The sequence below is a fragment of the Pseudophryne corroboree genome, chromosome 4, assembly GCF_028390025.1.
Source record: "Pseudophryne corroboree isolate aPseCor3 chromosome 4, aPseCor3.hap2, whole genome shotgun sequence".
Taxonomy (NCBI): Eukaryota; Metazoa; Chordata; class Amphibia; order Anura; family Myobatrachidae; genus Pseudophryne; species Pseudophryne corroboree.
In genome coordinates, this window is record NC_086447.1 from 543,180,549 (window position 1) to 543,193,688 (window position 13,140).

General features: G+C 40.4%; 1 protein-coding gene across 12 annotated transcripts in view; it reads left to right on the forward strand.

Moving 5' to 3' along the window:
• PTPRK (protein tyrosine phosphatase receptor type K) overlaps positions 1-13,140 on the forward strand; it is a 689,055-nt gene that overhangs the window by 581,646 nt on the left and 94,269 nt on the right. For 9 of the 12 annotated variants that reach the window (XM_063917349.1, XM_063917350.1, XM_063917338.1 and 6 more), the window contains one exon: positions 9,435-9,464. The exons of the other annotated variants lie outside the window; for them this stretch is intronic. In XM_063917349.1, the coding sequence (XP_063773419.1) occupies positions 9,435-9,464 (30 nt within the window). The remainder of the gene's footprint in view (positions 1-9,434; positions 9,465-13,140) is intronic. 12 annotated transcript variants of the gene reach the window in all.

Here is a 13,140-nt window from a genome sequence, read left to right on the forward strand (position 1 = left end):
CCTTATGCTTCAGTGATGTCACTTGGTCCTGCTAATTGAATAGGCTCAATGTTGGTTCTGCCTACATAATGGCTGCCGCCACTGTGTATAAGCAACAGGTACACTTTAAAGGTCAGGTCTGCAGGATCTATAGACTATCTGCATTTAGTGTTAAGTGGTCAAGCAGTTGGATTTTGTGACATTGCTAAGTCTCTGCTCTTCACTAGTCCAGCCATTTATCATTTATTCAGCAGCATATTGATCATTAATCATTATTATGCTAAATTTTGTTTTGTTTGATGCAAAGAATGGTATGAAGTACTGAAGCGACATATATACATGTCACGTGTTTTGTTTCCTCCCAGTGGATGGAAACAATATACATATCCACATATGTGAATTTATTTTCATGCTTCCATGTCTACATACAGTATTGTCCACGTGTCAGTGTTTTTTGTGATGGGTACTGTACAGTACAATAGGACTTCAGTGTGATAAGGTGCGTGGGATTGGTTGGCTCGTTGTGGTACAGTCCTTTCCAGATAATATTCCTGCACTAGGAGTGTTTTATAATGAAATGGTTAGGGGAGAAGTGTTTTCCTTACAGTTAAAATAATGCAGTGGCCTAAGTGGTGATAAGAGAGCACTGCATCTATGCGCTGTCACAAACTTTTATACAGGCTGTAATCTGATTTTGTACATTGATTGGAGATGGGCAGTGTTGCGTCCCTAAAGACTTGCTCTATATCCTGCTACCTTTGTTAAGTTTGCAAAGTAGCTGTGTTGGGATCTCATGGGAGGAATTGCCATTGTTTTGTTACTTCTGTCGAGATACAGTTTAACTAACATTGCCTTCTATGTACCGGGTATCTATAGTCTGTAATTCAACAGCATTTCTGGTGCTGCTCATTTCTATATGAGAGAGAGAGATAGTATTTTACAAAAGGAGAACAACCTCATCCCCTGAAAACAAGTCTTTACATACTGTACATCTAGACGTATTTACTTGGTTAGATGATTTCTGTAAGGATTCTACAGCTCATGCCTGAAATAAACAATGTTCTTTTTAAAAAGCATGTAATGAAATATCTGCTTGTCAGTGAATAAGTTCATTTAGGGAGATAATTGGTCATTAGTCTCAAGTGAAGTCTTGTGTACATTGAACATAAGACGCAAAGTGCACTGTTTAATAGCCTTAACATAGTGATTCAGACATTGTATTAATTGGTTGTCTTCAGGCAGGTTACAGATGATACAAATAGACAGTGCTTATTTAAACTAACAGTACATATTTTTACAGTAGTTGCTTTGTTTATTGCATATTTACATGTACATTTAATCTATAGTAAAGCATTATTTGTGTGTAAATTAATATAAGTACATTGACCAACTGCGACATGCGGAAGGTCGAGTTTGTCTAGAACATACCCGTTGCTCCATTTTGTCCCAGAAGTTCTCAATGGGTTTAATATCTGGACTCTGATCTGGCCAGTCCACCAGGTTACTGAGGGGCAGATGTATTAACCTGGAGAAAGCATAAGGAAGTGATAAACCAGTGATATGTGCAAGGTGATAAAGGCACCAGCCAATCAGCTCCAATATGTAAATTAACAGTTAGGATCTGATTGGCTGGTGCCTTTATCACCTTGCACATATCACTGGTTTATCACTTCCTTATGCCTTCTCCAGGTTAATACATCTGCCCCTGAATTTTCTGTGTACCAGTCCAGCGTCGCCCTGTAAACATGACAGGTGGAATTGTCATCCTGATAAAAACATTCATCCTTTCCAAAGAACTGCCACAGTGTAGGGAGTACAGAGTTATCAAGGACGTCTCTATACTTCTCAAAGCTAACATACATTACAACTAGTGGACACATGCCAAACCAGCTGAAACAGCTCCACAGCAAATGCCATTACCTCCATTTCACTGTAGGTACTTTACAGGGTCCTATTAATCTCTGAATATTTTTGGTATATTTCCCCTAATTAGCCATTTTGGGGGGTACTTAAGATATTACGTATCCCCCAGATGTACTCTGTAGGGGTTGTAGCTGATATCTCTGATGTCTGCTGCGGCCCCTCAATTCTCATCTGCAAATGCAGCCCCCATGTCGAGACATTATGGGAAGAAGAAATTGCATGCGGGGAAAAAAGGAATAAAAAAGTTAGTATTGGGTGTATGCTACAGGCCGCCTGGTATCAACGTATCTGATGAGGAATTGTTACTAAAGCAAATTGAAAGAGCAGCAGGAGTAGGAGACACAGTAGTGATGGGAGATTTTAACTATCCAGAGATAAACTGGAAAAACGATTCATGTGATACTGCTAGGGGCAATATGTTTTTAAACACACTTAATGATAACTTCTTAGTTCAACTAATTGAGGAACCAACTAGGTACAATGCAATCTTAGACCTGGTATTAACAAACAATGGGGATTTGGTATCAGGTATTATAGTAGGGGAACCCATAGGAAACAGCGACCACAATATGGTCACATTCAATATCAGTTTTCATAAACAGCCCTATACTGGCTCAACTAGGACTCTAAACTTTAGCAAAGCGAATTTTGAAAAGATGACTGTATTTTTCAGGGATATTGAATGGGAAGGTTTGTTTTTAGGAAAAAATACTACGGAGAAATGGGAGGTACTAAAATTCCTGCTAGCTAAAAATACACTCAAATTTATTCCTATGAGCAGCAAACAAAGGAATAAAAATCATAAACCGATGTGGCTTAACAAAAAGATAAAGGAACTTATGGGCAAGAAAAGGAGAGCATTTAAAAAATACAAATCTGACGGGGAAGCAGAGTCATTTCAGAACTATAAGGAATGTAACAAAATTTGCAAAAAGGAAATAAGAGAGGCTAAAGTAGAAACTGAAAAACTAGTAGCAAAGGAAAGCAAAGCAAATCCCAAAAAAATCTTTAAATACATTAATAGCAAGAGATTAAAGAAGGAGAGTATAGGCCCTTTAAAAGACAACTTGGGAGTCTAAAGCAAAAATGATAATGACATAGCGGACACACTAAATTAGTTTTTTTCAACAGTATTTACTAGAGAGGACCCGATTCAGGGACTAACACATAATCTCAATAATGAGAATATCCCACTGATAGGTACCTATTTAAGCGAGGAAGTAGTCTGTGACCGATTAAAACATTTAAAGATTAATAAGTCACCAGGTCCCGATGGTATTCACCCAAGGGTTCTAATGGAGCTTCACTCTGAACTTGCAAAACTGCTATTTTTGATCTTTAAGGATTCAGTAATATCAGGTATGGTTCCCAAAGACTGGCGTATAGTGGAAGTAGTGCCTATATTCAAAAAGGGAAATAAAGCTGAACCAGGTAATTATAGACCAGTTAGTCTTACATCTATAGTGGGGAAAGTATTGGAAGGTATTCTAAGAGATAGTATTCAGAAGTTCCTTGAAGTCAATAAGGTCATTAAAAGGAATCAACATGGGTTTATGAAGGACAGATCCTGTCAAACCAATTTACTTGGCTTTTATGAAACAGTAAACGCAAACCTAGATCAGGGTAAAGAGGTGGATGTAATCTTTTTAGATTTTGCCAAAGCATTCGACACTGTACCACACATGAGACTTATCTACAAGCTACAAGAATCAGGGCTAGGAAGCACAATATGCACTTGGGTCAAAAACTGGTTAGATAATAGGGAGCAGCGCGTTGTGGTTAATGGATCTTTTTCAACTTGGACCGAAGTGCTAAGTGGTGTGCCGCAAGGCTCAGTATTAGGACCGCTATTGTTCAATATTTTCATTAACGACCTAACAGAAGGTCTAGAGAGCATGGTGTCAATTTTTGCGGATGATACCAAATTGTGTAAAGTTATAAATGCGGAGGTGGCTGCTGAGTCGCTTCAGAACGATTTAGTTAAATTAGAAGCTTGTGCAGCGAAATGGAGAATGCGCTTCAATACAGACAAGTGTAAGGTAATGCACTGTGGTAACAACAACAAAAATAGCACCTACCTACTAAATGGGGTAAAATTAGGGGATTCTGTACTGGAAAAGGACTTGAGTGTCCTTGTAGATAGCAAACTAAGCAGTAGTACCCAAAGTATGACTGCAGCAAAGAAGGCTAATAAGATATTAGCATGCATAAAACGGGGAATTGATACTAGGGACGAGAGTATTATACTCCCGTTATATAAATCACTTGTGAGGCCACACCTTGAATAAAATGTACTATTCTGGGCACCTTACTACTAAAAGGATATCCTGGAGCTAGAAAAGGTTCAAAGGCGGGCGACCAAACTAATTAAGGGTATGGAGACGCTGGAATACGAGGAAAGGCTTGCAAGACTAGGCATGTTTACACTGGAAAAGAGGAGATTAAGAAGGGACATGATCAACATTTACAAATATATAAGGGGGCAATATACAGATCTTGCACAGGACCTGTTTTTTGTTAGATCAACACAGAGGACTCGTGGACATTCGCTCAGGTTAGAGGAGAGGAGATTCCGCACAATACGGCGTAAAGGCTTTTTTACGGTAAGGACGATACGTGTTTGGAATTCCCTGCCTGAGGGAGTTGTAATAGCGGACTCAGTCAACACCTTTAAGAATGGGTTAGATAAATTCCTAATGGATAAGGATTATCCAGGGTTATGGGGCATAGTCACGCACTATGGTTATTATAAAAAAGAGGGGTAAAACGTAACGGCAGTCATCAACTCAGTCAAAATTTTCTACAAAATAATCGTGCATAGGAGACCACAAATAGGTTGAACTCGATGGACAGTTGTCTTTTTTTTCAACCTTAGATACTATGTTACTATGTTACTATGTTACATAAGTCTCTAAGGAGGTTGCAGTGCTGCCGGATCTACCAAACTTTGGAATGCATCGCATTCTTTAGCCTGGTCCCCAATAGGATAATGCCATCTCCGCATTACCCTATATAGCCTATGGGCTACTATTTTACACATTAACTCGAGAGGGTTTCTCCAGAACTCTCCTTGGCAATGGCCGCACAAAAGTATTCATTTTACTTCTTTTCACATTGTGGGGATGTGCTCTTGTTCCTCTGTGTGATTGTTAGTACATTCCTGCAAACGTGATTTCTTATTGCCACAAATGGCGGAGATAAGAAATTCTAATTATCGAGTCTAAAACACGATAATGAATAAATATGCTCCAAAGGATTTGAGGAGGAGGTTGTGGCATGCCGCATGCATTTTTATTGGGTGTAGTCGCACCAATAACATGACTCCCCTATCCTCAATACTAAATACTGTTGTCAGTTATGTAAAAAAAAAAAATGCACATTATGTCCTGTAGTTTCATCGCTCTTCCATATGCAGTAGGTGTGTGTATAGCTGAAGCTCTAGTGATGTGTGTGGTGGGGATGCTATTATTTAGCACTAGGGGGAAAGCTACTATATGAGACAATTGTGAAATACAGAGCTTGGGGCAAGTTCCAGCACATTTTGGCCACATGCAATCTGATTTGTGGCCAACTTGGTAACTTTATAATGTTCTGACACCAGAAAGTCAGTGCAATAATCCTCTCTCCCAGGGATCATTCTGAGCGATTGACAAATCAGACTGGTTAGAGTTATAGCTTTGTTTACTTGTTTAAAATGTGGCTCTTCAGAGACCTATTAATCAATATGAGTCCTAAATCCATCTGTTTTCATTGGAAATGGGGCTTTCTCCTATTAATCAGCCCCCTGCAACAGGTATTGCTGGCAGTGCTCATTCAAATTGGGAAGCTACATCCCGCATATTTACCAAGGGCAACAATTTTAACAAATCTCATTTGGAACTCGAACACCGTTCTTTTGGGCCTATAGATCCCATGTTTCTGTATTTACTGCCAGTGGCAAAGGGATAATGAATTAGCCAGCTACAGTATAGCATTGATGCAGTCTCCTATATATAAATATAACCTACAGTACTCCACTGTGCCATCAGCTTTTTGAGATAAGGGACAGTAATGGTAATTGCAATGCTTTTATTATTGAGACAAACTAAGCTTGTATTAAAGGCTCCAATGAAGAGTATTGGAGACAGTATTTTGGCAAATTCACAGTAATGAGAAAATGTTTTTATATATTTTTATTACCATGAAATCTTTGAATTGTGTGTGTTATAGTATAAACATATTTAGGGCACCCAAGCTTTTATTCATACCAGTCCTGGAGCGCATTAATCAATGGCAAGTCTTCACATTCCCTTCTGTGTTACTAGCTTGGTCAGTCAGATCCCTTTGCTAGAAGATTAAGTTAATTTTTTATTTTTTTTGCTTTACAAACTTTTCCTGAAGCTCAGGGTTGCCTTGCAAGATTTAACATATTGGAAGCAGACTCCTCATTATTAATATTCCCTGTGTTCTGTTCCGCTTATCTTTTGAGTGAATCAAATGCTTTCGCTTGATAAAAGGGACACTGCACCTTACATAAAACAATACCATTTCTTTTGTTCGTGTGTTTGTTATTGAAATGTCTCGAGCTGTGCTTCATTTTACTTTCATTTGAGCTTTATATAGTCAGTTTATTGAAATATTTGCTATAAATGCTAAACTTTTCCAATTAGAAAAATCTAAAGCTGTTCCAGCATCAGATTTGTGCTTATGTTTATTTGTTCATAGTGCTTAATATACAGGCGTAAAGACAGTTGTGGAGCATTGTAATTTCCAGGATTTTGGTGTCTGCTGTTAAGTCAGATAGGAACAAGAGTAGTGACCTGCACCAACGGTCAAGTTTATGGAAGGTTGCTGCCATAACAATGCCTGCCATTCTGGGTAGTAATTTATAAAGTAAAGCTCCAATCTAGTGGCAAGATCTCCAATCTGCGGGATACAGTATTGAAGTCCATTATGCATTCATCATCTGCTGGACAGCGTTTTTTATTTATTTATTTTTTTCCATCACTGGGGAGATTGCTAGGAGCTGTCAGTAACATCTGATTGCTCTCAGTACTCCCCCTGATTCATGTATAGTGTTTCTGAAAGGAACTTGTTTACACTGTTTCCTGTTTGACACCAAGGGACTGAAGCAGAGTTGAATGCAAGTCCGTTATTGCAGATATATCATGCATGTCTTCGTACTGGCCAAGGGCCAACGGTATGCATTTACAGGTAATGCAGAGTCGTACGCAATTCTTGTGCATCTACACTCATGGCTGAAGGGTTGTAACTGGATGGTAACAAGGTATTTAGTGAGTGTGTGTGTGTGTGTCGGCACAGTTACACCTATTCTCAGGTGTATCTTCTGAACCAAGCATAGGGCTGGAGTAAATGCACACTAGACCAGTAAGCAAGTGAGTATATGCATTCAGCTCCATGTACAGAAGCCCAAGAAGTTACGACATACTTGCTTTTAACTCTACATTAGCTCCTGTATTGGCAGATTTAGACGTTCATACCCATCCCAGCAGTCTTCCCTAAGTGTAAGGAGCAAGTGGCCGAGTGGTCCACGAGAGAGCTTGTAGGTCCTGACCGTATTCCTCCCTTTTACACCCATGATGACACCTCTGATTATAGTAAACATTGTGTCATAGTGGTACAGTTTATGGCCACTTTTGCTGAAATGTACTTCTAGCACCAGAAATATATTACAAATGCACAGTGAAGTTAGGTTGTTACATGATGCAAAAAAAATAAGAATTCTGTCATGCAATGTAGAAGCCACATTTATTTCTAGTTGAGGCTTGAGCTCCAGGAGCCAGGCTTCATTAAATAAAACCTCTTGAGGAAAGTGAAGTCTACTTCATTTGCCTTTTAATGAAGGTGCCAGGTATATGTTTTGCAGTGAAATATGATGTAACTTCATGGTGAATCTTGTAGAATCACATTGGGGCAATGTGGCTACATTGCATGCTCTTACACAAATGTAGATCTCCATCTGTATTCAGAGCTAGCCTCATCTATACCCATATTTACCTACTCTCCCAGAACCTGCTGGAGACCTTCCACCCCCCTCCATTTATAGGGTAGCGCCCCCCCCATACCTTGGGAGATTGGGTACTCTTCAGTCATCACACGCACTTATTAGTGAAGCTGGCAGAATGAGTAGAATACTCCATGAGGAGTGGGTCGGGTCTCGTGCTGCAATTATAGTCTAATGGTGTGAATTTGGACCGCCCCTATTCATATATGCATCATTTGCTGCATTTTGGCATGATGGACGTGGATTAATGATGCAAATAGTCAACCTCCCCGCCATCACCAGCCACTTGTATCTCCTCTCTGTGCTTCTCCCAAAGAGGAGTGTTTTTGTTTTTAAGTTGACAAGTATGTCTATAACTGATACGGGTGTAGTATGGTATGCCGGCGGCCGTGCTCCCGGCGACCAGCATACCGGTGCCGGGAGCCCGACCGCCGGCATGGCGAAAGCGTGGCGAGCGCAAATGAGCCCCTTGCGGGCTCGCCACGCTGCGGGCAAGGTGGTGCGCTACGCACGCCATGCTATTTTATTCTCCCTCCAGGGGATTCGTGGACCCCCACGAGGGAGAAAAAGTGTTGGTATGTCAGCTGTCGGGATTCCGGCGCCGGGATCCCGACAGTCGGCATACTGAAGACCACCCCCTGATACAAAGGATCCAGCTGAAATCAGCTGTGCACACTCACCTCTGAAATGACTGTAATTCCAAGTGGAATTCCAGCTAAGATATGTCTGAATATCAGATCTGTCTGCAGAACAGACTTGCATGCACCTGATCAGTCGCATTATTGGCAATGGATTCTGTTTATTTTTTGTATGTTCTTCTTGCTGCCAATATGTATGTGGAGCAAATTGTTACTTAACTTCCCTCCAATTTAGCATTAGCTCAGCAGTACGTTAATGCTGCATATTCTTATTTAAGTGATGATTAGAGCACATTGTTTTTGACAACCTGTTCCTTATGCAACCTTGATGCTGTTCAAGTTTTGCATGTGTGTGTTGGCTTACACTACTGTGATCTGTTTATAAGCAAAGTAATAGTATGCTACTTCTATACATAGAGGTCTTTAGCACTGGTACCTAAATCTCATTTGTTTGCACCGCCATCAATCAACTTCAGTGCATACCAAATATCATTGCACTCATGTTTACGGGAGTAAGTGTGCTTACAATGCATTAATCATTTATATGTTCATTTTTATAATTTGTGTTTTAATTCTTTTGCTCTCTGTAATAATTGTGATGTCGGCATGTAATTTGATCAATCGATTCTTTTTCAAGAAGTCACCTTCTTTATGTGTACACATTGTTTCACAGCTAACATGTATTTTACGTTGATTTGCATGGCTACATATGCTTATTGCATGGAGACATTCAAATGCTAACAAGTGACATGTATAGGAAGAGAATTCTATATATTTTAAGTGCTCATTGTTTTATTTTTATTCTTGTGCTGCTTTGTTGAATGTGGATGGTTCATGCTTTTCATTCACCATTGCTTCTCTTTCCCCACTGTTTGTGATTTGCTTACCAGGAGGAGCTACTATTCTTACTCCTACTACCTGTAAGTAGAAAATGGCCACCTACTTTATTTTGGTTATTAACACTTACTCATGGTGCAGTATCCCTTTAACATTAAATACAGCAGATCAGTAGTAACAAAGCTCTAATTGTTAGATTTATGGATTTTTCATTTGAATCAGAAACTTTTGGCTCACCAGCTATTGCATCACAGAAGTCACATTTCAGCAACAATTGGAGCATTGACGGTCGCCTGTTGTAGAACAATGACCATTATCTTGACCTTGCTTTATTTGTTCTTAGAGGGATATTGTATTTGATGTGTCACAAGCCACTAACACTTTTTTATTGCACGGTCTATGTGGTGTTAGTCGTGTGTTGTTGTTTTTTTCCCCCATAACAAATAAGTGTTTATGAACCTGATAAGTTTAGGGTGATGATGTGGTCATGGGATGAGTTATATCAAGGTACACAGTCATTGTGATCTTATGGTGGTGGTTAATTTGGAGCTGTGGTGATGTTTTATGATGTGCCTCTACACTTAGTTGTGGATAGATTAGGGATTAAATCCTTGTATTTGTCAATGCTAATCCATTATCTCAGTTGATATTGTTGACGTAACATAGTGGTGGTGGGGGGGGAATTGGAATCATCCCCCCAGAGATGCAGTGCTGGTAAGTATTTTAGGAATCATAATACCAGATAAGTGCCGCGTATCAGAGCCTATTCTTGCCAACTTTGCTTAGTACAGACAGCATTGAAACACTACTTGATGAAAGCAGTCTATAGGCATCTTGGTGGTGATATCACAGTAGAGGGACAGTAGATTGGTTCTGCTGCAATTAATCCAGTGCATGCTGATCAATGTATTTTTCTATTACATATACTATATTGTTGTAGTGTTAGGTCCTCACTAGATAGATACATTTTAGTATCTCTACAGTCATAATAGTAATGAGATGTATTTCTTGTTCAGGTATTGGCATTACTTACAGATTTGTGTTTTTTTTACAAAGTATTCTAGTGTACCGTGGTATTTAATCACCGAATCACATGTTACTAGGTATGACTGCCTGTAAACACTCTGTTTGTCTTAAACATATTCTGCACCCTCCTGAGCTCCCAGGCTCATTGGCTGGTATGCATACTGTTTCTCTGACACACTGGGGCAGATGTATTAACCTGGAGAAGGCATAAGGAAGTGATAAACCAGTGATATGTGCAAGGTGATAAAGGCACCAGCCAATCAGCTCCAATATGTAAATTAACAGTTAGGAACTGATTGGCTGGTGCCTTTATCACCTTGCACATATCACTGGTTTATCCCTTCCGTATGCCTTCTCCAGGTTAATACATCTGCCCCACTATTCATTATACTTGTTGAGTTTGTGTGTTAAAAGCATTCATTCAGAAAAAATAGCAACTTACACAGTGTGTATCGGGAGGTAGTTTGTCTGCTTTGTGCACTTACAAAAAAAATGCAGGCTTTGACTGTGGGACAAGCATCATTATTTAAAGCTGCCTTTGTTCCCAGTGAAGGTGCTCATGTGATGCCACTTGCATTTAATTGGGCAGTATTCTACAAACCAGGAAACATTTGGTGCATTAGCCATACACGAAATGAAATTCCTTGGCTGAGCCTGATGTAAAGTGATAGGGAGAAAAAAAAATCCTTAACTCAAGTCATTTGTATTCATTAAAAATATACAGCTTCATAACATTTACTACAGAAACTATTTGCAGCAGTTGACCTTCTCCCCTGCCATTTTTCTTTCAACTGCTCAGAAGCTCATCTGGTTACCTGATATAAAAGCCATTTCTCCTGCCTTGTGGTGTTGAGCGAAGATCAGATATTAAGTTGAAAGAATGAATTATTAACATAAATAAATTGATAATTATGTTCTATTATATTACAGAAAACAATTGTGTTCTGTGCAGAATAAGCTGGTACATATAAATAGACTGAGACAGACAGACATGGACACATTTGTTGATACCCTTCTATGAAAAAAGAAGAACCCATGTTTTTCACTGAATTGCCTTGAAAGTGACAAAAATAATTTCAATCCAGCATTATGTATTCCATATTAACTACAAATCAGACTTTGCATTAGATTTTTTATTCAATAGAATATTTAAAAAATTAAACAAAAATGGCATCGGCTGAAATTATTGGACCCTTAACCGTATATACTTTTGCACAACTTTGAGAAGCAATATCTGCAATCAAGCGACCCCTCAATTATATTTTTGTACCTCTTTGACCACTCAGCAAACTGCTCCAGCTGTCTTAGGTTTGATGGATGCCTTCTCCTGACTGCATGTTTCAGATCTTTCCATAGATTTTAGGATTCAGGTCATGGCTCATAGAATGCCACTTCAGAACAGTCCATGTTTGGATGGTTCTGGCTGTGTGTCCTGGGTACATTATCCTTTTGGATGACCCTTCACCTGCAATGGAGATAGACATTTTTGACACTGGCCAGTATATTTCACTCTACTTGATAGCCTGATATTTCATTGTGCTCTGGACAGATTCAAGGCCCTCTGTGCCAGATACAGCAACACAGCCACTAAACATAGCAGAGTCTCCTCTGTTTTCTTTTACAGCTTAATTTTTTCCAGTGTAGATTTTTTATATTAGTTTTTTTTTTAAAGTGGAGTCCTCCTGGGTCTACTTCCATGGAACTCATGGTCACTCAAAAATTCTCTGCTGGTGCAGTCAGACTAGGATTTACCTTGACCTTGAAGTTAAGCTTTTATCTCTCTGCAAGTTTTCCTTTGTTTTATGGGGTTTTTCTCATACGTCCTAGAGGATGCTGGGGACTCCAAAAGGACCATGGGGTATAGACGGATCTGCAGGAGCTTGGGCATACTATAAAGACTTAAACTGGGTGTGAACTGGCTCCTCCCTCTATGCCCCTCCTCCAGACCTCAGTTAGACTTTGTGCCCAGGAGTGATGGGACACACACTAGGGGAGCTCTCCTGAGTTTCTCTAAAAGACTTTGTTAGGTTTTTTATTTTCAGGTAGACATGCTGGCTACAGGCTCCATGCATCGTGGGAGTGAGGGGAGAGAAGCAGGACCTACTTCTTCTTAGTTTAAAGGCTCTGCTTCTCGGCTACTGGACACCATTAGCTCCAGAGGGTTCGATCACTTGGTGCGCCTAGCTGCTTGTTCCCGGAGCTACGCCGTCAATCCCCTCACAGCAGCCTGAAGAAAGAAGCCGGGTGAGTATGTGAAGAACAGAAGACATCAGTGACGGCAGAAGACTTCAGTAAAGGGGGGTACACACGGAGCGATAATCTAAGCAATCTGACTAGATTGCTTAGATTTTTAGCAAGATCGCTCCGTGTGTAGCCCTAACAGCGATAGCGATGCGCAGCCCCGCGCATCGCTATCGCTGCTGCTAGATTGGCCTGCATGCAGGCCAATCTAGCGAGTCGCTCACTTCACCCGCTGGGTGAAGTGAGCGGCCCCCCCCGTCTCCCCCCGCACGCTCAGCACAGATCGCGCTGTGTTGAGCGCCGGGAGAGATGTGTGCTGAGCGGTTCGCTCAGCACACATCTCTCCAGCATCGGGCCGTGAGTACTGGCCTTTACGGAGGTAACAGATCGTGCTACGCTCCATGCTCCCACACATCAACGGCACTCACAGGGTGCAGGGCACTGGGGGGGAAGCGCCCTGGGCAGCAGGTTACTGTTTTCTTCTTAAGGCTG